We start from the raw sequence: 20,645 nt of genomic DNA on the forward strand, positions 1-20,645 counted from the left end.
TATATCTATACCTCATTTTATTTATCCATTCATCCATCGATGGACATTTGGGTTCCACATTTGGCTGTTGTAAGCATTCTTTTATGAACATTGGTATACAGATAGCTCAAGTCCCTGCTTTGAGTTCTTTAACATATACCTAGGAGTGGAATTTATGGGTCATATGGTAGTTTTTTTTAAAGATTTTATTTATTTATTTGACAGAGAGAGAGATCACAAGCAGGAAGAGTGGCAGGCAGATGGGGTGGTGGGGGGAGCAGGCTGCCTGCTGAGCAGAGAGCCTGATGTGGGGCTTGATCCCAGGACCCCAAGATCATAACGTGAGCTGAAGGCAGAGGCTTTAACCCACTGAGCCACCAAGGTGCCCCTATGTTTAACTTTTTGACGTACCTCTGTACTGTATTCCATAGTGTTTGCACCATTAAATATTCCCACCAACAATGCGCAGGGATTTAATTTCACCACATCCTTGCCAACACTTGTTTTCTGTTTTGTTTTGTTTTGTTTTGTTTTGTTACTTTTTGTGTGTTTGTTTGTTTTTTTTGGTATTAGCCATCCCAATGACTATGAAATGGTATCTCATTGTGATTTTGGTTTTCATTTCCCTAATGATTAGTGATGCTGAGCATCTCCACATGTACTTATTAGGCATTTATATATTTTCTTTGGAGAAATAGCTGTTCAAGTCCTTTACCCATTTTGGAATTAGGTTGTTTGGTTTTTATTGCTGAGTTTTAGCCAGTGAACCTTTTAATTGGAAGATACGTTAAAGAGGGTATTTGCTGTGTGATGCCTTATGAATATTTGCCCATTTGTCTCATTTATTTTTTAAAAAATCTTTATATAGATAGGTAGATAGATGTAGATATTTTATCAGTCAAGATATAAATAATAAATATGTATTTTTTTTTTATCCCAACAGTATATCCTTTCAGGCTCTGATGACTTCAACCTGTACATGTGGAGAATTCCTGCAGATCCAGAAGCAGGTAAGTATATTCCTAGCATGAACCTACTGCTAATGTTGGCTCTGTTGATTGACCTTTGGCATATGTTGTGCCCTGAAAGGAGTGATCTGTAGAAATAGGATGATATTTCTCTTTTAATATAGTAAGTTTATCAGAAAAGTGACCAAGGGAAATTTAAACATAAAAAATAGAAGCCAGATTTCACTATAACCTCATACAGACAGACCCTTACTGAGTTAGTGATGCTCAGATTTCTTCTCAAGAACTTTCTTTAGACTTCATAGATCTCCATTATGTCCATTTTCCTTGCTCCTATTTCACCCCTGGAATATATTTTTTTTTAATTTTTTTTTTTAAAGATTTTATTTATTTATTTGACAGAGATCACAAGTAGGCAGAGCAGCAGGTAGAGAGAGAGGGGGAAGAAGGCTCCCTGCTGAGCAGAGAGCCCGATGTGGGGCTCGATCCCAGGACCCTGGGATCATGACCCGAGCCGAAGGCAGAGGCCCAACCCACTGAGCCACCCAGGTGCCCCTGTCCCCTGGAATATTTTTATCTTGCTTTCCCTTTTTATCCACCTGCATATTCTTGTTTATTTCTCTAGGCTCTTTTCCTTTCCTTTGGCCTCCCTGATGATGGTAACTAAAGGGTAACGTTCTTTGTTGATGGACAAGTTCAGTCCCTGGGGTTTGGCTGATCCCAGATATCAAAGAAATTTAGAAAGAAATAGTTTTGCATTTTCTCTAGATGTGTTCTGAAAAAATGCCTGCAGCTTTCCATGAATTTGGATGTAGGCCATCTGAGCGTTCAAACATCATGGATCATTCTTCGTTCTTGATAATGGTGTCTTCACATACTCAGTTCAGTCTTCCACTGGTTGCTTCCTACTGGTAGAAAAATGTCTGTTTTTTATCCTTGGGACAGCTCAATATAGCCATCTGCTCCAGGTGATACATGGCATCAAACTGGAAAATGGCCATTAGGAAAGTAATAGAGGACTATGCCAAGTTTACCACGTAAAATTTGTCTAGTCCTCAGTGTTTAGGGAAGTTGTTGGTTTGCCTGTTGCTGAATTAACAATATTGTTACCAAACGTCTGCCTTTCAAAACTTGTTGAAGCCCGCTTTTGATGTAACCATCCTATTACTGCGGTCTGGTTACTAAACAGTTTGCAAAAGACCTTTTTTCCCTTGTGGAATTTAGAAGGCATGAGTGAAGCAGCTTACCTGTGAAGCACAACCGGATGGGACCGCGGCGGTCTGGCTGAACAAAAGTGATATTCTAGCGCTAGACTATTACGTCTCCACCCCTGGTCTTATAGATTGATTATCTGAGAATTAATCTTTGGGCTTAATTATATCTTTTACCTGATCTTAAAAAGCTTTTAATTATTAAGTCAGTGTGATTTTTTTAAAAAAGATTTTATTTATTTATTTGGCAGAGAGAGATCACAAGTAGGCAGAGAGGCAGGCAGGGAGGGTGGGGGGAAAGCAGGCTCCCCACTGAGCAGGGAACCCGATGTGGGGCTCGATCCCAGGACCCTGAGATCATGACTTGAGCCGAAGGCAGCGGCTTAACCCACTGAGCCACCCAGGCGCCCAAGTCAATGTGATTTTTTTAAAATAGGAAGTGGATAACCCCCTTCCCCTGAGCTGTTCTCTGGAATCTTTTTCATGTTTGTATAGAGAGAATAGGGAAGAATTAACAATAGTATTACAGATTTTTTTCCTCTTTAAGTCCCAGCTTATTTTTGTACTGATTTAAGGTATGGGCCACAGTGGGCTGACTTTTTAAGTGTAGATGATTATGCAGTCTTCAGGTCGGCAGGGATCTGATAGCTGACTTAGGATTCCAATAATAAAACTGGGAAGTGGATACCCAGATTTTCCAAAGGTTTTCTAGGCACAGCTGCTTTAAAGGTATTCCAGTTCTAGATTCTCAAATTCTATATGTAGTCTTTCATAAAATCAGTATTCCTAGGAAAGTACCCATTCTCCTTTCCCACTTCCCCTTTCTTCTTCTTTCACATTAGAAAACAAAAACAAAAACAAAACCCAGAAAACCAAAAATACTCCATAAATTTCCAACCATTTGCTATAAGAGGTAAAAACCTCCAAAGTGCAAAAATATATTAGGCTGAAATGTCTGGGGGTGGGGGCGGGAATAGGTAATGTGGAAATACTATTTCAGGGAGGAAAAATGAATGATGTAAAATTTCTATTAAAAAAGTACTTGTAGGGGCGCCTAGGTGGCTTAATGGGTTAAAGCCTCTGCCTTCGGCTCAGGTCATGATCTCAGGGTCCTGGGATCAGGCCCCACATCAGGCTCTCTGCTCCTCAGGGAACCTGCCTCCCCACCTCTCTGCCCTCCTATCTGCCTACTTGTGATCTCTCTCTGCCCAAATAAATAAATAAAATCTTAAAAAAAAAAAAAAAAGTGCTTGGGTGCCTGGGTGGCTCAGTGGGTTAAAGGTTAAAGTCTTTGTCTTCAGCTCAGGTCTTGATCTGAGGGTCTTGGGATCGAGGCCAACATCAGGCTCTCTGCTCGGCAGGAGCCTGCTTCCCCGTCTCTCTCTGCCTCTCTGCCTACTTTTGATCACTCTGTGTCAAGTAAATAAAATCTTTAAAAAAATTTTTTTTAAATTTTAAAAAAATTTTAGGGCTGTAGGGCTTCAGATCCCACAGAGTATGCAGTGGTGGCTCCCATCACACAGTAACTACAACAGTCACAAAAGCCATAAAGGTGTCTGTGGCAACAAAGTATGCTAGAAACACTCAAGTTCTGAAGAAGGCAGAGCCCTTCTAGCCCACCCACAGATGCTGACCCTCATCTGTCCTGGGGCGTGTGCATAGAGTCAACAGATTGGGCCACCACAGATGAAATCAGAATTTGCACTGATCACGTGGGTTGATATGACAGAATCTAGAGGTGCTCCAATCCCATAGCCAATCTTCCCTTGGACACTTGCTGAGTGCTAGGGTTGTCCTGGGAACTATGGGACTAGCCCGGAGAGGCGGAACGCAGGTGGGTCCCACCTTAACACAGTGTTCTGGAGACAAAGCACTGCCCGCCCCTCCACCCCACCTTGGGAGGGGCCTGCTCTATGGAGCTTTTGCCAGAGTGTGCCGGGGAAAGGAGGATAAAGAGCTAAGCTTAAAATCTCTAAGGGACAGAACATTCAGAGCAGAGGACAACAGAGACTTGCCAGACTCTCCGTTAAAAGCCCAAGAGGTGGGACGCCTGGCTGGCTCAGTCTGTAGTGCTGCAGCTCTTGATCTTAGGGTTGTGAGTTCAAGCCCCACATTGGACATAGAGATTAATTAAAAAAAAAAAAAAAAAGAAGAAGAAGAAGCCCAAAAGGCTTATACTCAAGGATGGGCTGGACCAGGAAGGATGAGTGAACTATCCTGTAATCTCCTGGTGCTTAGGACACGACCCCAGTTAGAGAAAGGCACCTGCAACAAGCACACTCTAGGTCTTGACTTGAGATATCTGAAGCCAGAAGTAGATGTATTCTTCCTAAAGAAGCAACCCAGCACTGAACTAGTTCCTCCCGATTAGATTGAGGATGATCAAGCCCTTACTTTATTTTCTCAAGAGTAGAATGGGGAATGCCATAAAGAGGAAATCAGCTTTGGTCTGTGTTAGTCTGCTAGGGCTGCGATAACAAAATCCCACAAAATGGGCGACTTAAACCACAAAAATATATCTTTCACAGTTCTGGAGCTTAGAAGTCCAAGAGAAAGGTGCTGGCAGGTTTGATGTCTCCTGAGGCCTTTCTCCGTGGCTTGCAAATGACCACCTTCTCACTGTGTGCTCACATGACCTTTTCTCTGTGCACACACATCACTGGTGTCCCTTCTTCTTAGGAGGATACCAGTCTCATTGGATTATAACTTCATTTAACCTTAATTACTTCCTTAAAGGCCCTGTCTCCAAATACAGTCACATTAGGATTTAGGGCTTCAGCATATGTTTTGGGGAAGATAATTTAGTCCATAGCAGTCTCTATGGTTTTTTTATACTCCATGTCTAGCATATGATAACAAATAATGAGGCATGAAAATGTGGCTAGTAATCAAGAGTGAAAAAATAATCAATAGGAGCCATCCACAATATTATCCATATATTGACATTAACAGATAAGGACTTCAAATGTTATAAACAAACAAAATAGAAAAAAAGATGGAGAATTTCAGTGGAGAATTGTAATCTAGTTAGAAAATCACATAGACATTATAAAACTGAAAACTGTATCTAAAACTAAGACTTTATTGGGCGGGTTTAACCTACAGTGAGTAGACAGGCTTGGTGAATAAAAGGCAGGTTAATAAAAGCTATCAAAGGACAATGGGAACAGAGAACAGAAAGAGCACAGTGTAAGAGACAAGAGGAGCACAGATGATTCAGCATAGATGAAATTGAAGTCCCAGGAGGATAAGAGAGAGAAAACGAAGCAGAAGCAATATGTGAAGAGGCAATAGCTAGAAGAATTTTCTAAAACAAATGAAATAGACTAATTCTCAGATTCAAGAAACTCAGTAACCACAAACAGGATAAATACAATACACTTAGGCACATCATACGTCAGACTATTAGAGACAAAAGATAATGAGAAAAAGCCCAAAAGCAGCCTGAGAAAATATACAGATTACCTGTAAATGAGCAACAGTAAGAGTGATGACCAAATTATAGAAGCCAGAATATAATAGAATGATATCTCTCAGGTGCTTAGAGAATTAAAACCTGCCAACCTAAAATTCTGTATCCAGGGAAACTATCTACCAAAAATGTAGGTTTAATAAATACACTATTAAAAAAGAAATTACAGAATTTTAATGCAATTGCTTCACAGCCCTCAGTGAATTAATGCATCTAAATACCGAGGAGTGACAGGTGTGCAACATCTTAATAAGAAAGGCAATTAGACATTATGTGCCTTCTGATAAAAAGAACACAATACTACTGATAGGCTTGCCAAATAAAACAACTCTGAATAAAACCTCAGGATCCAGCTTTCAGTTTGCAGGAAGCACAGAGGACAGGAACATATTGTACTACATTGCAAGCTTACAGTCCACACAATCCAGAGTTCAGAAACGTTAGGTCAAAGGGCCCATTTTCTCTAATAAATACATCCTACTGAAAAAAGGAAAGGATGGACAGGAGGAAACCTGTTGTATAAGAAACGTAAATGACATATTAAAACAAAAACCAGATAAAACTATTTAGAAATGCACACTTGGATGAATAAAATTATTAAAAATGCAGAGAGGTGATTAATATAAAGATCAGGTAATATCTGATTTCATGGGAGGAAAAGGGTTGTAACTGAAATGAGGCACATGAGGCATGAAAATGGCCAGAAAAAATGCCATTTTTTGACTTGGATGTCAGCTATAATAGTGTTCACCTTAAAAAACTTTATTAAGCTCCACTACTTGTGCTGTTTTCTGTATCTTTTTAATTTCTCAATGATGGAAAAAATTGGAAATAAGTGTGGGTCAAAGAATAAATCACAATAAAAATACAATTTTCTCAACTAAACATGAAAACAAGTCATCCTGGCATTCATCTCAGGGATACTACAGGGGTATTTGACTATAAAATTTTCTGTTCGCGTACCCACCCTGACAATAATTTTTTTCTTGAGTTACAACTTATATGTGTAAAGTACACTTTTATTGAGGAGTGACTTAAATCTATGCCAGGATGTCCACCATAATAAAGTGCTTTTTGCTCCAGGGTAACTCCAGCAATTAGAAAGTTCTTCGTAAGTCTTACTCTGTTTCCTGAGAGTTGAGTGCTATCTTACTGAGAATGGCCTCTCTTCCTCTTCGTAGCCTTTTGCTCATTTGAAGGTAGCTCTCCTGTCCTCTTCTAGATCTCTCCAGAGATAGCATCCTCCACCCACCCCTGCCCCGATGTTCAGTTTTGCATTTCCTCAAAGAAATGATTTTTTAAAAATATTTTATTTATTCATTTGACAGACAGAGATCACAAATAGGCAGAGAGGCAGGCAGAGAGGAGGGGGGGAAGCAGGCTCCCTCCTGAGCAGAGAGCCTGATGCGGGGCTCGATCCTAGGACCCTGAGATCATGACCTGAGCTGAAGACAGAGGCTTAACCCACTGAGCCACCCAGGTGCCCCAAGAAATGACTTTATAATGTTTCTTTACCGTACTGATTTCTCTCCTCTGGATTTGTTCTACCTTTGTTTAAGGATTAACTAAATAAGCTCAGCAGATGTAGCCTGGCTAGACCAGAGGAAAATCTTGGCTCCTTGATACTAAGTGTGCTGCAGGGTGTTTCAGGAAGTACACTCAATATCACATAAACTGTTTTTGGAGGTCACAGAACCCATGATCTGCTCATACTTAGAGTTGGCTAGGGGCCCCCATGGTGTCTACGTGGGCTGTGGTTGGTCCTGGATCCCCATTCTTTATTTGATGCTTGGATTTCTTTGTACACAAGACAAAGAACAGGACCTTATGATTGCTTGTCTTTCTTGTTGGATTCACTAACTTGTAATTGAGGGGTTTGTTTTCTCTTTATTACCATTCAACATTACATCATCAGGTTATCACAGTAAGTCTGTCTCTTTGATCGTCATCTTGTTCTGCATGTAACTAAGCACCTTTTGTGATTATTTTTCATAAACCTTGGCTCATTTGGGGAATTCAACCTTCCTGCCACTCTTTGGACGACCCACCCACATTCTTTTCCTTTGTTAGTATAGCTTTCCTTTTTCTTTCTGTTCTTTTTATCTTTTTCTATAACTTTCACTGTTTTTATAATTAAGTACTTCTTGTTAGCAAAATAATACAGGTACATAATTTTAAATCAAGATATTACAAAACTTATTTTTTAAAAATGCAACAGTTCCTTTCTCTTCCTGTAATTCATGCTATCTTTGAATTTTCAGTTTTGGACATTCTCTGTTGCCTTTCTACTCTTGAAATCAGCTACCTTTCCAGAAGGGAATCTTTGATCTAGGATCTGCAGGATATTTGCCTGGCATTTGAGCCATGACTCTAAGAGCCAAATAAGGGAATAGAGCTGTGAATCTCATAGGTCTCTGCACAGATTTTTGCTTAATCCCACCCTCCACTGCACCTGGTGTCTCCAGTCCAAAACCTCTTTAGGTCAGCTTCAGCTTGCAACCCCTAGGTCTCTGCTTGTGTGGGGAATGGGGAGCTTCCTGGCCATATGTGCTCAGAGGAGGAGTATAATGGTGTAACTGCTCTTTATACAGGCTTTTAATTCCTCCTGGTTCTGGCCCTACCCTTAAGCCTGGCTTCAGGGATACTTAGCACCTCTCATTTTTATATGTAACATCTCTATATTTAAATGTTGACAATTCATAATTTTAAAAATACTCAGCAGTGTTTGGCAAGCCAGACATACGAGGACTAGATGTGGCCCTTGGGTTCTAGCTTTGAATGCTTAGATGACAAAAAGTCTGTGGGGAAATCCCTACTCTAATCCTTCTCCTCTTTGATTTAATCAAAATATGGGACGAGGCTGAGTTCGCTCTCTCAGTGCATGCCTGCATGCTAGTTGAACAGAAGATACTAAGGCAAGCTAATATGGGGAAGCAGCCTTGCTGTTCTATGCCTTAATGGTCTGACGGGCCATCAGCATTTATTGCAGACCTGCTGTGTGCTTCACAGTGCATACCAGATGCTGAGAAAACTAGATGGAGAGCAGTCCTGAGCGTTAGCCAAAAGCAAGGACATTCTTTTTTTCTCTACTCTCCTGTTCAGAAAGACAGAAAGTCACTGGGGAATTGCAGTTCCAAACTCCAAAGAGATGAAATGTATTTATTATATAAACAGTATAAACTTAACAAATCTCTTAAGTAATTTGCATAGGGCTTCATAGTAGGCTAAGGAAATCATTTTTTTAAAGATTTTATTTATTTGACAGAGAGAGATCACGAGTAGGCAGAGAGGCAGGCAGAGAGGGTGGGGCGGGAGCAGGCTCCCCGCTGAGCAGAGAGTGGGATGCAGGGCTCTATCCTAGGACCCTGAGGTCATGACCCAAGCCAAGGCAGAGGCTTAACCCACTGAGCCACCCAGGCGCCCCAGGAAATCATTTTGAGATGTGAGACCTAATAACCACCATAAAACTTCCTACCTGGCAAGGTTAGGCTCAGTTTTTCAGTTGATGTCAAATAATAACTCATTTTCTAAAAACCTCTCCAAAAATTAAAGGACTAGAACTGGGAATTTGGCTGTGGCAAAGAAAAAGCCCATCGGAATGTTTTACACCTCTCAAGTATGTAGGAAGAGCATCTGTTTTAATGTGGTGATTCTGAAGATAAAATAAACAGACCAGCAATTATGTATAGAGCCAGTGTGGTATATTGGAAAGAGCATTAGGCTCAAAATCATACCTGGATTCCAGTCCAATGCTGCCACTAACTAGCTGATGGAGTGATTCTAGGCAAGTTATGTAACAGCAATTGTCTGAGCTTTAGTTTCTGCTGTAAAAACTCTTCCCCTCCCAAGGCCTCATATCACGAAATGATTTAACAGTCTCGGGAGCTTTCTGAAAAATGTGTGTTTTCAAATGTAAGACGTCGTTACTGCCATGTAGAGTAGGATCATCGTCCACAGATCCATAATTTCCAAAGCATTTGCTCCCTAGTAACTTAGGTATGGAAGTAATGAATTTGGCAACATGTGGAGGAGGTGGGTGTCTCTGGAAAATCTTCATATTATCTTCTCCTTCCCTTTCCCCTAATTCTTGTTGGAAAGGGCTTTAGGGTTTTTATGGATAAGACTTTTTTCCCTTGAGATCTGCTTCTATGTGAAGACCTTCCTATTTATGGAAAGAAACATAATGTAATAGAGTTGGTAGGCCTGCATTTAAATTCCTGATCCATTCGTCTAGTTTCTGCTTCGGAAAAATTATTTAATCTTGCCAAACTTATTTCTTCATCTGTAAGACAAGAACATTAGCGCTATCAACAGTACAGCCAGAGTAATAACATCCACCTCTTGAGGGTGCTGGTGAGGGTGTTTAGCAGCTGCTATGCCATGACTGTTACTCCTCCAGAAGAAAGCTTTCTCCCTTTGGACTCTTCTCTGAAAAACTCCTTAGAGTCCAAGACATTGTCTTTCTCTCCCTCAGGAATGGCTGGTTGAGTTGTTGCATCAAGGCTGCTCTTGATTCATCGGTAGTTGAAGAGGGGGAAGGTTCTGTGACAGATTTTTCCCTGAACAGAGGGGAAAACGTGCAGTTTCACTGCCCAGTCACTGCAGCCACCCCCACTGCCAGCAGGCCAATGGAAACAGCTGTAAATGCATTTTCACGGGCCTGCACATGTGTGTGTGCTCTGTCTCTCCTCCTTTTGCTAGACCTGTCTTCACTCTCAGTGGGTTAGGCCTGGGCATTTGCCTTTTTCCCCCCTCCCTTATGCCAGGAAGAACAACTGTTTTTAATTGGTCACAAGTAGTTGGTTGTAAACACATGTGATATGCAGATGATCAAAGAAGAACTAGTATAATTGGCTTTTTGTGCAGTTAAGCACTGCTGTCTGTGGAGCTCTTTGAGCTTTAACTGAGCATTGGCTGTCCCCATCTGACTTTTTTTTTCTCTTTAAGTCTTAGGTAGTTATGTGATTCCGTAGGAGGCAGCCACCACTCTCTGTATTGTCACTACCCTGATTTAATTCCTTTAAGACTTTTATTTATTTATTTGACACAGAGAAGGAGACTATAAGTCGGTGGAGTGGCAGAGGGAGAGGGAGAAGCAAGCTCCCCTCTGAGCAGGAAGCCTGATATGGGGACTTGATCCCCTGAGCCAAAGGTAGACACTTAACCGACAGCCACCCAAGCGCCCCTCCCTACTCTGATTTAATTCTTGTGGTTTGAAACTTAGAGACACAGGGGATGTTCACTCAGGCCTTTCGGAATTACTCAGGTTATTTGGACAACTCTTTTAGACATAGCAAGGTAAAGAAGTAGTCCCTTGCCCCTCAGAACAGGAACCTCTTAATTCTACCAGCGGTATCAGGAATGAAATAGATTAATTGCCTCAAAAGGTACCTGCCAAACCTCAGTTTGGTAGATAATAGCTTTAGCCTTCTCTTTCAAGCCTTGCTCCAGAGAAAATGATAAGGGGACTTACTTCAGTCTGTTCACTTACTGAGTATCCTAACATAAGACGATATGCAAAACCCGATGTGCCTGGGTGGCTCAGTGGGTTAAAGCCTCTGCCTGTGGCTCAGGTCATGATCTCAGGGTCCTGGGATCGAGCCCCACATCAGGCTCTCAGCTCAATGGGGAGTCTGCTTCCCCCCGCCCTGCCTGCCTCTCTGCCTACTTATGATCTCTGTCAAATAAATAAATAAAATCTTAAAAAAAAAAAAAAGACATTATGCAAAACCCTATGGGTGACTGAAAGAATAAATACCTTCTTGTCCTCAAAGAACTTCTACTCTAAGAAAGATGAGAAAAGGGGATGTGTGTGTGCACATGATGAATTTAAAAGTGGGTTCCAGGGCCCATAGAAAAAAATAATGAAGGGAGGCTTGAAGAGATTTGGGGGAGCAGTAAAGTTTTCATGGAAACAGCATTCCAGAGGACCATGATGGATAGGTAGGATTTTAGCCCCTTTATTTCTCTGCTCTTACTATAGTAAAAATGCCATAAAAGAAATATCCAAATTTGACAGAAGGAAGATGGAGAAACACTTGGATACCCCACACATTGGATGATGGGGACACTAATGGAGATTGAGTTTTATCTGGTATACCTATATTCTGCAGTCAAATACACTCATATCTTTTCATTCACTTGTCAAACATTTATTGAAAACCTAGTCCATGATAGGCACTGTTCAAGGCTTGATTGTATAGCAAAAGACCCCTGCCATCATCGAGCTTATGTTCTACCAAGAGAAGCTTACAATAAACAATAAACACAATAAATTATATTATGTTTAACAGGTTAGAAATGCTAAGGAAAAGGATAATATAGAGTGGAATAAGGGGGTATGGAAGTGGTATTGGGGGGTCAGGGAAATGCAGCTTTTTAGGTAGGATGTTCAGTATAGACCTCTTTGAGAAGATCACATTTGAGCAAAACCTCAAAATGGTGAGGGAGTTAGCCATGCAGAAATCTGGGGGAAGAACATTTTAGGTCAAACCAGTGCAAAGTTCTGAAGTGAGAATGTGCCTCATGTGTTTGAGAAATAACATGGAAAACAGTGTGTTTTGAGGTAGAGTAAGAGAGAGGGGAATAGTAGGGTTAAGTAGGGCACAAAGGGTGTCCCATTAGGCTGTTACTGTGGGTGAAACAGAAGACCCATTAGAGAATTCTGAGCAGAGGAGTGACATGATCTAACTTATTTTAACAGTATCACTCTGGCTGTGGAGTTGAGGATAGATGGTGGGCATGGGGCTGCCAAGGATAGGAATGAGGAGAACTAGTAGGAGTCCCCCATGATACAGGTGATTGATGGTGGTGGTGGCTTAAATCAAGGTAATAGAGGTTTCAGTCTAGATGTTTTTTGAAGGTAAATCCTGATCATGATTTCCTGATAGATTGGACTGGGGGAGAGGAGGAGCAGGTAGAGTTTGAGATGTCTCTTAAACATCCAGGTGAAGATGGATGTTGAACAGTTTGGATAATAGAGGTATGAAATTCAAGAGTTCAAGAGAAGTTCTGAACTAGAGATAAAAATTTGAGTTTTGTTTGCATATAAGTAGTGTTTAAAGCCACAAGACTGGATGACATCAGCAAACAAGTGAGTATAGCTAGTCAAGAGAAGGGAAGCAACGACTGAGCTCTAAGGCATTCCAGTGTTACGGAGTCGGGGAGAGCAGCCAAAAAGGAAAGCAAGAAGGAGTGACCAATTACATAAGAGAAAAACCATGAGAAGGTGGTCCTAGGAAGGCAGTGAAGAAAGGGGAGGCAACTATATCAGATATTGCTGATAGGTCACATAAGTAGAATGAGGACTGAATTAAACCATTGGATTCTTTGGTATCACCGAGGTTAGGGAAGGACTGTGTAATTACAGAGATTTGATTTCCATTTTATTATTTTATTATTTCAACTTCTCTGCACCCCTCCCCCTATAAAGTGGTACCACTCTTTTATGTATTTGCTCATTATCTTGCCCTATTAATACATTCTGCATAATTTTGTTTGATATTCCAACCTAGAGCCCACCAGATAGGATTCGCCCATAAAATGCTAAAAGCATTTCCTTTACCATAATCTGTCATTTTTATCTGAGTATTGAGGGTTTCTTTTCTTTTCTTTTTTTAAGATTTTATTTATTTATTTGAGAGAGAGAGAGATGGAGAGAGCATGAGCTGGGAGGAGAGGGAGAAGCAGGCTCCCCATTGAGCAGGGAACCTAACTCAATCCCAGGACCCTGAGATCATGACCTGAGCCACCCAGGAGTGTAAGGGTTGTTTGTTTGTTTGTTTTTTAAATATTACCATTAACAATGTTCTAGGGGGAATCTGGCTGGGTCAGTCAGAAGAGCATACAACTCTTGATCCCAGGTTCATGAGTTTGAGCCGCATGTAGAGATTACTAAAAAAAAGTTAAAACTTATAAAAAAACCAAACAGAAATCTAAGAGCAACTTATCAATCTTATTGGGAAGAGGTCCTCAATGGCAGTTGGGGCTATAGAACAGGACATGTTAAGTATTTTGTTATAAAATAAATCCCAAATCAGTCCCAAATCAATCAACTGGATAAAATACCAGTATTAATTTTGCTGTTAGAGTTTTTGGGTTTCCCCCCCCTTTCCATTAATTAATGGGTAAGACAAACACCCCTCTGAGAATGGGATGGGGAAATGGTGGATAACACTGAGATTAGGGAGGGTGAAGTGTGAAAGTGGTAGTAAGGGACCCGGAACAGGGACCAGATGATTGGAAGGGGCTGATGGAAGACAAGAAATTAAGATGGCAGGAGATAAATTTGCATTCCTGAGTAACAGAGTACTGGCCTTAGACCAAAGCATCAAGAAATCTTGACCTGGCTGCTTTTACTTCTTGAGCTGAAAACATCATCATTCTTAGAGGATTTTGTTAAAGCAAATAAAATTGACAAAGAACAGAAGTAACAGAAGTTGTCAAGAAATGGGAGCGGTGTCCTGACCCTTGAAAGTCCTGAGGGGACAAGTCTCTGGCTGAATGTTGTAGAAAGGGGAGCATAGGTAAAGGGAAGGGAAATGAGGACTATACACTTAGCCCCTTGTCTTCTCTGGAGGGACAGTTGGCTTTGGTGTTTTAGAATGGTGTTTATTGGGGTTCTGAGTAAGGTGTTTTCTCTGAGTCCCTTGTGTTTCCTGGGATCCCCCTGTGGTAGTGAGTCAGTCACTGATATCAGAATCTTGTAAGATGGTCCACTGCTTTTCTAAGACCTTGCAGGAAAATAGGTAAGGGGATTTATAACCTTCACCTCCCTAGCACCCCATCTGAACCAAAGGAAAGATGGAGATGTAGAATTTTGGCTTTGTAAAAAAAAAAGAGAAAAAGAGTGATGCCAACATGTTTGGTGGGCCAGTCAGAACAGATGACTGAGAGAAATGACCGTTGGATTGTACAGAAGTGGATAAACAAATGACAGCTGAAGAATGAATGAGGTGGTTTTCCCCAGGTATGTGCTGTTTCAGTCATTGGTGTCCATTATTAGTGATGAGGTCTTGACTCAGCTCAGTAACCATGGGCTGAGGTTGTTCTGCATCAGGCCCCTAACCGCCGTCTGAGAGATGATCCTGAAGGGACTTTTCTTTTAAATTAACATATAATGCATTATTTGCCTGAGGGTTACAGGTCTGTGAATCATCAGCTGAGGGGACATTTTGTAGCTTACATAGTTCTAAGCAAAGAATATTCCCTGCCTGACTCTTGCCAACTTGATCCTCCTGTTGATGGGTACAGTCTAGCTAAGTAATGGAGAGAGGAGATCCTAAGTTATCATATATGCTGTTATTTTTGATAACATTATTGTTATTTTGATATTTTACTGATACTGGCATCTTTAGCTATTTCAGATAGAAGAAATCAGGTTTATATAAATCTCCAGGACTGATAAAAATCTATTCTCTAATAATCATTGTATCTAAACTGTACAGTAGCAGCTGTATTCAGTCATTTGAAACCCAGAAACCAGGAGAGAGACTCTCGAGCCTCCCTGAAGCCCATTCACTGTTCGGATTCTGTGTACACAGCCTTGGATGACTTAAACAAATGACAGCAATAATTCTTCCTATACCCGTTGTCACCATCAGTGTCTTGGCTCTGTGGATTTCCTAGTTACCAGTTTGGGCAGGAAGAAGGAGGAAAGACCTGTATTAAAATCGCTGCCATGGGCAGAATTGGAACTTCTGGCGTTGGTGTGGTTGTGTTTCTCCAGTATTATCTCAACAAGCAGGGAGCCTGGGTCTATATGCTGAAGAAGCCTGACCCTGTGGGACAGCAGACCTGCTCGGCCCATCCTGCTCGGTTCTCCCCAGATGACGAATACTCTCAACACTGAATCACCGTCAAGAAACGCTTCGAGGTGCTCATGACCCAGCAACCGCGCCCTCTGAGGGTCCCTTAACATTTCATGTCTCTTTTGCTACCGCTCAGAGACTTTGTGAAACTGAGCTCTTCAAACTGAGCCTTGAAGCCTTCTTACCACCCTTGCTCTTGGGAATCTGGTCTCATCACTGCCTTTGATCATGCTTGTGTGAAGCAGTCATGGTAGCATCCCTCTTAAGGGAACAGGTTTGAATCCTCCTTCCACAGTTTGAATCATTGCAAGCTTATTAAAATGATTTGAAAGAGAAAGTAAATAAATAAATAAACTTGCTGCCATGAAGAGAAACCAGATGAGGTCACATTGTATGGGAGAATAGAAAGTTTTCCCATGGTCTGAGTTTACAGATGTTGAGACCCTTCAGTTATTCTTCAGGCCCAGAAGTTACTGAAGTTGTATTCCAAATCAGCTTTGGTGGGAAGGTCAGTTTGGTTGATAAGCTTTAGGTTCATGGTAGTTGATTCTTTAAGACATGAGACCCTCCGTCTGTCCTCCTATGGGTAGTACTTACTCTACAGTTGCCCTCTCCCGGGACGCCTGGGTGGCTCAGTCGATCAGGTGTCTGCCTTCGGCTCAGGTCATGACTCAGGGTCCTGGGATCGAGTCCTGCATAGGGCTCCCTGCTCACTGGGGAGCCTGCTTCTCCCTCGGCCTGCCACTCCCCCTCTTGTGCTCTTTCTCTGGCAAATAAATAAATAAAAATCCTGAAAAGAAAAAAAAGACTCGCCCTCTCCTGAAACACTGGCCATTCAACAAGTACTTACTGAGCACCTGCTTTAGTCCAGCCACTGCACCCCCCGTTCTAGGTGTGCAAACTCTCATGAACTATTCAGTGTTGGCAATGTGATGAAATGTTCTGGGGGATACAATGGAGCTTGTGCTCTGGATACCACTGGATAAAATCTGCCCCTTCCCATTTTTAAGTTGAGGGCTTAAAAAGAAAACCGACTCATATGGTAACTGCCAGAAAGATTTCCAGATATTTTATGAGCTTCAGACTCCATCCCTGTACAAATCCTTTCATCTCTTAAAGGCCGCTGTTATAGTGGAAAGGATATTGGGGGCATTATGGGCAAACAGACTGGTTCAAATCTTGACTCTGCCATTTACTTGACTAGGAGGAAGTCAATCAAATTCTCTGAGTTACTTAAATTACTTCTATTGAAGGCAGTAAGATTAAATAAGAGATCGTACTAGGTTTAACCCGAAGTTTCTTTGCTAGTGACTACCCCAGTGCAGGTATGGGTAGGAGTAGGATATTGGAAACACGGAATTCAGAAGGGACCCATGAGTGGGAATGCTACTTTTTTTCTTTTTTAAAGATTTTATTTATTTATTTGAGAGAGAGAGAGAATGAGAGAGAGAGCATGAGAAGGGGGAGGGTCAGAGGGAGAAGCAGACTCCCCACCGAGCAGGGAGCCCAATACAGGACTCAATCCCAGGACTCAGAGATCATGACCTGAGCTGAAGGTAGTCGCTCAACCGACTGAGCCACTCAGGTGCCCCGGGAATGCTACTTTTTGAATCAACCTTACATAGGAAACAACAGCAACAAGGGAACTCCTTGGAGGAGGGTAAGATCCCTATATGGGAACAGCTGTTTTAGATTCCCATGGATCTCTTTTCCTTATTTTCTCATTTATTTTTATTTTGACTAGGCTCAGGTTACCTACCCTTCCTTCCACTCCACTCTGGGAACCCAGTACACTGAGGCTATCTAGGGTTTCCCATCACGGCAGCCTGCTTTGGTGCTTAACCTTTCCTTTTATTTTTATTTGTTTGTTTGTTTGTTTTTTGGTGAGAGAGCACAGGCGGGGGAGGAGGAGAGGCAGAAGCAGAGGGAGAAGGAGAGAGAGACTCCTAAGCAGTCGCCATGCGCAGTGCAGAGACCAACGCAGGACTTGATTTCACAACTCTGAGATCGTGACTTGACCTGAAATCAAGAGTCTGGAAGCTTAACCGACTGAACCACCTAGGTGCCCCTAACCTTTCCTGATCCATGAAAACATATGCTCCATGTTTATGTCTCCATAAGGAGAATGCCCTAGTCATTCTCCTTCATGGTTTATTAGCAAACTTGATGATGTTGGGTTGGGATATGGATAGCTTTATGGATAATTCAAATATTAATAATGTCAGGGGCTCCTGGAGTGGCTCATTCAGTTTAAGCTTCCAGCTCTTGATTTCAGCTCAGGTCCTGATCTCTGAGTCATGGGATCAAGCCCCCCATCAGGCTCTGTGCTCACCATGGAGTCTGCTTGTCCTTCTCCCTCTGCTTCTCCCCCCCGCCGTGACACTCTCTCTTACTCTCACAAACAAACAAACAAACAAACTCTTTTTAAAAATAACAGAAAATATGGTGGAAAATTTAGGCAAAGAACATTTTTGTCACTGACCAAGTAGAGTAAGCACCCAGTGCTAGTTAAGTTGGCAGATCTGAAAGCTCCTGTTGTCATAAAAGAGATGTTTATGTACACGGCAGTCAAGAGGAGTATCTTCCATGAGTCAAAAGGGGAGTTGTGTCAGGAGGCCAAAAGCAGAAGACCCCTTCTCCAGAACCAGATTATTTTTAGAGAAGGGATGTTGTGTAGTCATTGTCCCTCTAGACAGTGAGATGAGAAATGTCTGGAATGAAGGTTTAAACAAGGTGGAGTTGGGAGTGAAGTAGAGGCGTGTGGAGCGGAAACTGCCTACTGATACTTTGTTCCCTAATGGTGCCATACTCCTGGGGTGGGGGGATTAAGATGGGGCTTAGATAAATGAACACTTAACTTGTTTGTGTCTGAATGCATCATATTTTGCCAATTGGCTGGGGACACAGGTTGGCCTATGTGTACTGAGCTGTTGAGGGTTACCGAGAAGCGACCTTGTTTAGAACACGGGTGCATGTGTTCTGTGTGTGATCCATTGAAGGCGAACCTTGGAGATTATTCCAGGTTTATAAATGATGACATCTTCATTTGTGTTATAAATTCCAAGCATCTAGTGCTTTTCCCAGTCACTGAAGAAGAAAGCCTATAGGATGGCCCTTAAAATGTAACTTTTTTATCAGTGGCCTCTTGATTTTAATCCATACATCCTGTCTTTTAGCCCCTTACTCTAATTCAGATTCTTAGTACTTGGGCTCTCCTTATCAGGAAAGTGGCCCAAATCTTTCTTTATCCCTAGCACTCCCTGCTATCAGGGTAACAGAAGGATTTTCTCCATTATTTTCCCAGTGGCTTTTGTATGTTTGTTTGTTTACAGCCTTCATCATAGCAATTAAGGGCAAATGGATCCGAGATTTTTTTGTGCATTTAGGTAATTGTATGCTTCTGGTTCTGCATGTCCCTGGCTCAGATGCCTAACTGTTCCCAAGTAGTTCAGTCTCATTCTGTTCATGACTGGCCTTTTCTAAGGTAACACTTGGGTTCTATCTTGGGGATCAAAAACTTGAGAAATGTTTTAAGTGGCTGTGGCTTCATTGACAATGGAATTGCAGTGGGTGGGCGTGGGCAATGCTTAAAGGCTAAATAAAGGCTCTTGGTAAGAGCACATATGCTGAGAGAATATTTCATCTTCCCTCTTTCCATAGCAACTTTATCTGTAAGATTAAGCATTCTGCTGGTGGCATAGTTAATAAAACATCTTGGCTCCACTTCAGAGCTGTTTGTGTGCCATTACTGGAACCTATTACTTTTATCCATTTCATCATTTGATTTTTGTTTCCTTCTGTCTTCCCAGGTGGCATTGGTAGGGTGGTCAACGGAGCCTTCATGGTGCTGAAAGGGCATCGGTCTATTGTTAACCAGGTCCGATTTAACCCTCACACCTACATGATCTGCTCTTCTGGTGTAGAAAAGATTATCAAGGTGAGGCACCTTCCCCTTCTGTTCATTAGACAAATTATTACAATTCATAATTGGAAGAAACTAGAACAATATATATATAGGACCTCATACCTAAACATACTAAAGGTCTATCAAAATTCTCAATTATTTTGGGACACCTGGCTGTCTCAGTCAGTAGAGCATGTGACTCTTGATCTTAAAGTCATGAGTTTAAGTCCCATGTTGGGGATCAAGATTACTTAAAATTTTTTTCAATTATTTTAACATTATAAAATATTTTAAAAATGATATTAAAAAGTGGTTTAAAACCCTCTTTTCAGGACCACTTTTAAAAACAGTCACTAGGCTTTGAAACTAGACACCACTTGTATGCCACTGCATTTCCAATGGCCTTTGATCTTGAATCTGATGCGTTCTGCTTTCCAAACCTCATCTGGAAGCCACCATCCCCTCAGTTACTCGGTGTGTAGTTTGCATTAATTGCTGTACTAATATGGCACAGACATCACTAAGTGACTGCCAGAACCATAGCTAAATTGTCTCAGAACATATCAAAACCCACTGCATGTGGTTGTGATCGAGGCTAAGCATTTGCATTAATTGCACAGCGACTGAATGAACTTAACCCAGCCAAGGAATTTGTCTAGAGCCTGCAGCTAAGAGACCCAGCCTGGCCTGTGTCCACAGGAGGGTGGCCTACTACCTGTCCCTCACTTTCCAGTTGCTAGTGACCCTTTTCCACATCTGTAAAAATGAAGGTTTTGGGGGCAAATGATGAATCCTTTAGGACTCTCTGATAACTTGATTTTTAAGTAAGGATAGATGATAACCCCCCCTAAAAGTTAAAACCCCTAATTTTGTTTTCCTAAAATAATATTGAAAACCTGAGGGAAGGTATCAGGGAAGAAGTAAAAATTGGTTTGTGATGATTTGGTGGTTTTCATTTCCTCCCTCCTTCCCTCTTTCCCTCCCTCCGTATAGAGTTAAGCCAAGTTGTATCTGAAGCAAGCGAAGCTATCAGAAATATAATGTTGGAGGATGGGTCAATATTTTTATTTGTTCTCATTCCAGATTCCTTTATGTAAAGTTTTGTTGGTCCTGTGGATCAATGCTGACTTTCATGATTGCGCATGTTTTCCCACAGCACTGGAGCAAGACTTCTAGATCATTTTTACTGACTTTTTCTTTTCAGAGATGATGAGATTTCAATTGTAAACTACCCAGCTGGGGTTAATTACACAGCCAGTTAGTAATAAAGTCAGGATAGAGCCCTGTTCTTTGTTCTTCCCA

At 41.5% G+C, this 20,645-nt stretch overlaps 1 protein-coding gene and 1 pseudogene across 1 annotated transcript in view; both read left to right on the forward strand.

The window, feature by feature from the left end:
* Positions 1-922: 922 nt before the first annotated feature.
* The window catches only part of DCAF5 (DDB1 and CUL4 associated factor 5), a gene marked incomplete at its 5' end in the record, with an annotated part of 28,774 nt that continues 9,051 nt past the window's right edge, over positions 923-20,645 (forward strand). The window contains 2 exons of the mRNA XM_032875080.1: positions 923-989; positions 19,249-19,376. Coding sequence (XP_032730971.1) covers positions 923-989; positions 19,249-19,376 — 195 coding nt within the window. The remainder of the gene's footprint in view (positions 990-19,248; positions 19,377-20,645) is intronic.
* On the forward strand, positions 2,542-16,090 carry LOC116878007 (annotated as a pseudogene).

Source organism: Lontra canadensis, unplaced genomic scaffold, assembly GCF_010015895.1.
Source record: "Lontra canadensis isolate GAN:19392208 unplaced genomic scaffold, GSC_riverotter_1.0 scaffold55, whole genome shotgun sequence".
NCBI classification, from domain to species: domain Eukaryota; kingdom Metazoa; phylum Chordata; class Mammalia; order Carnivora; family Mustelidae; genus Lontra; species Lontra canadensis.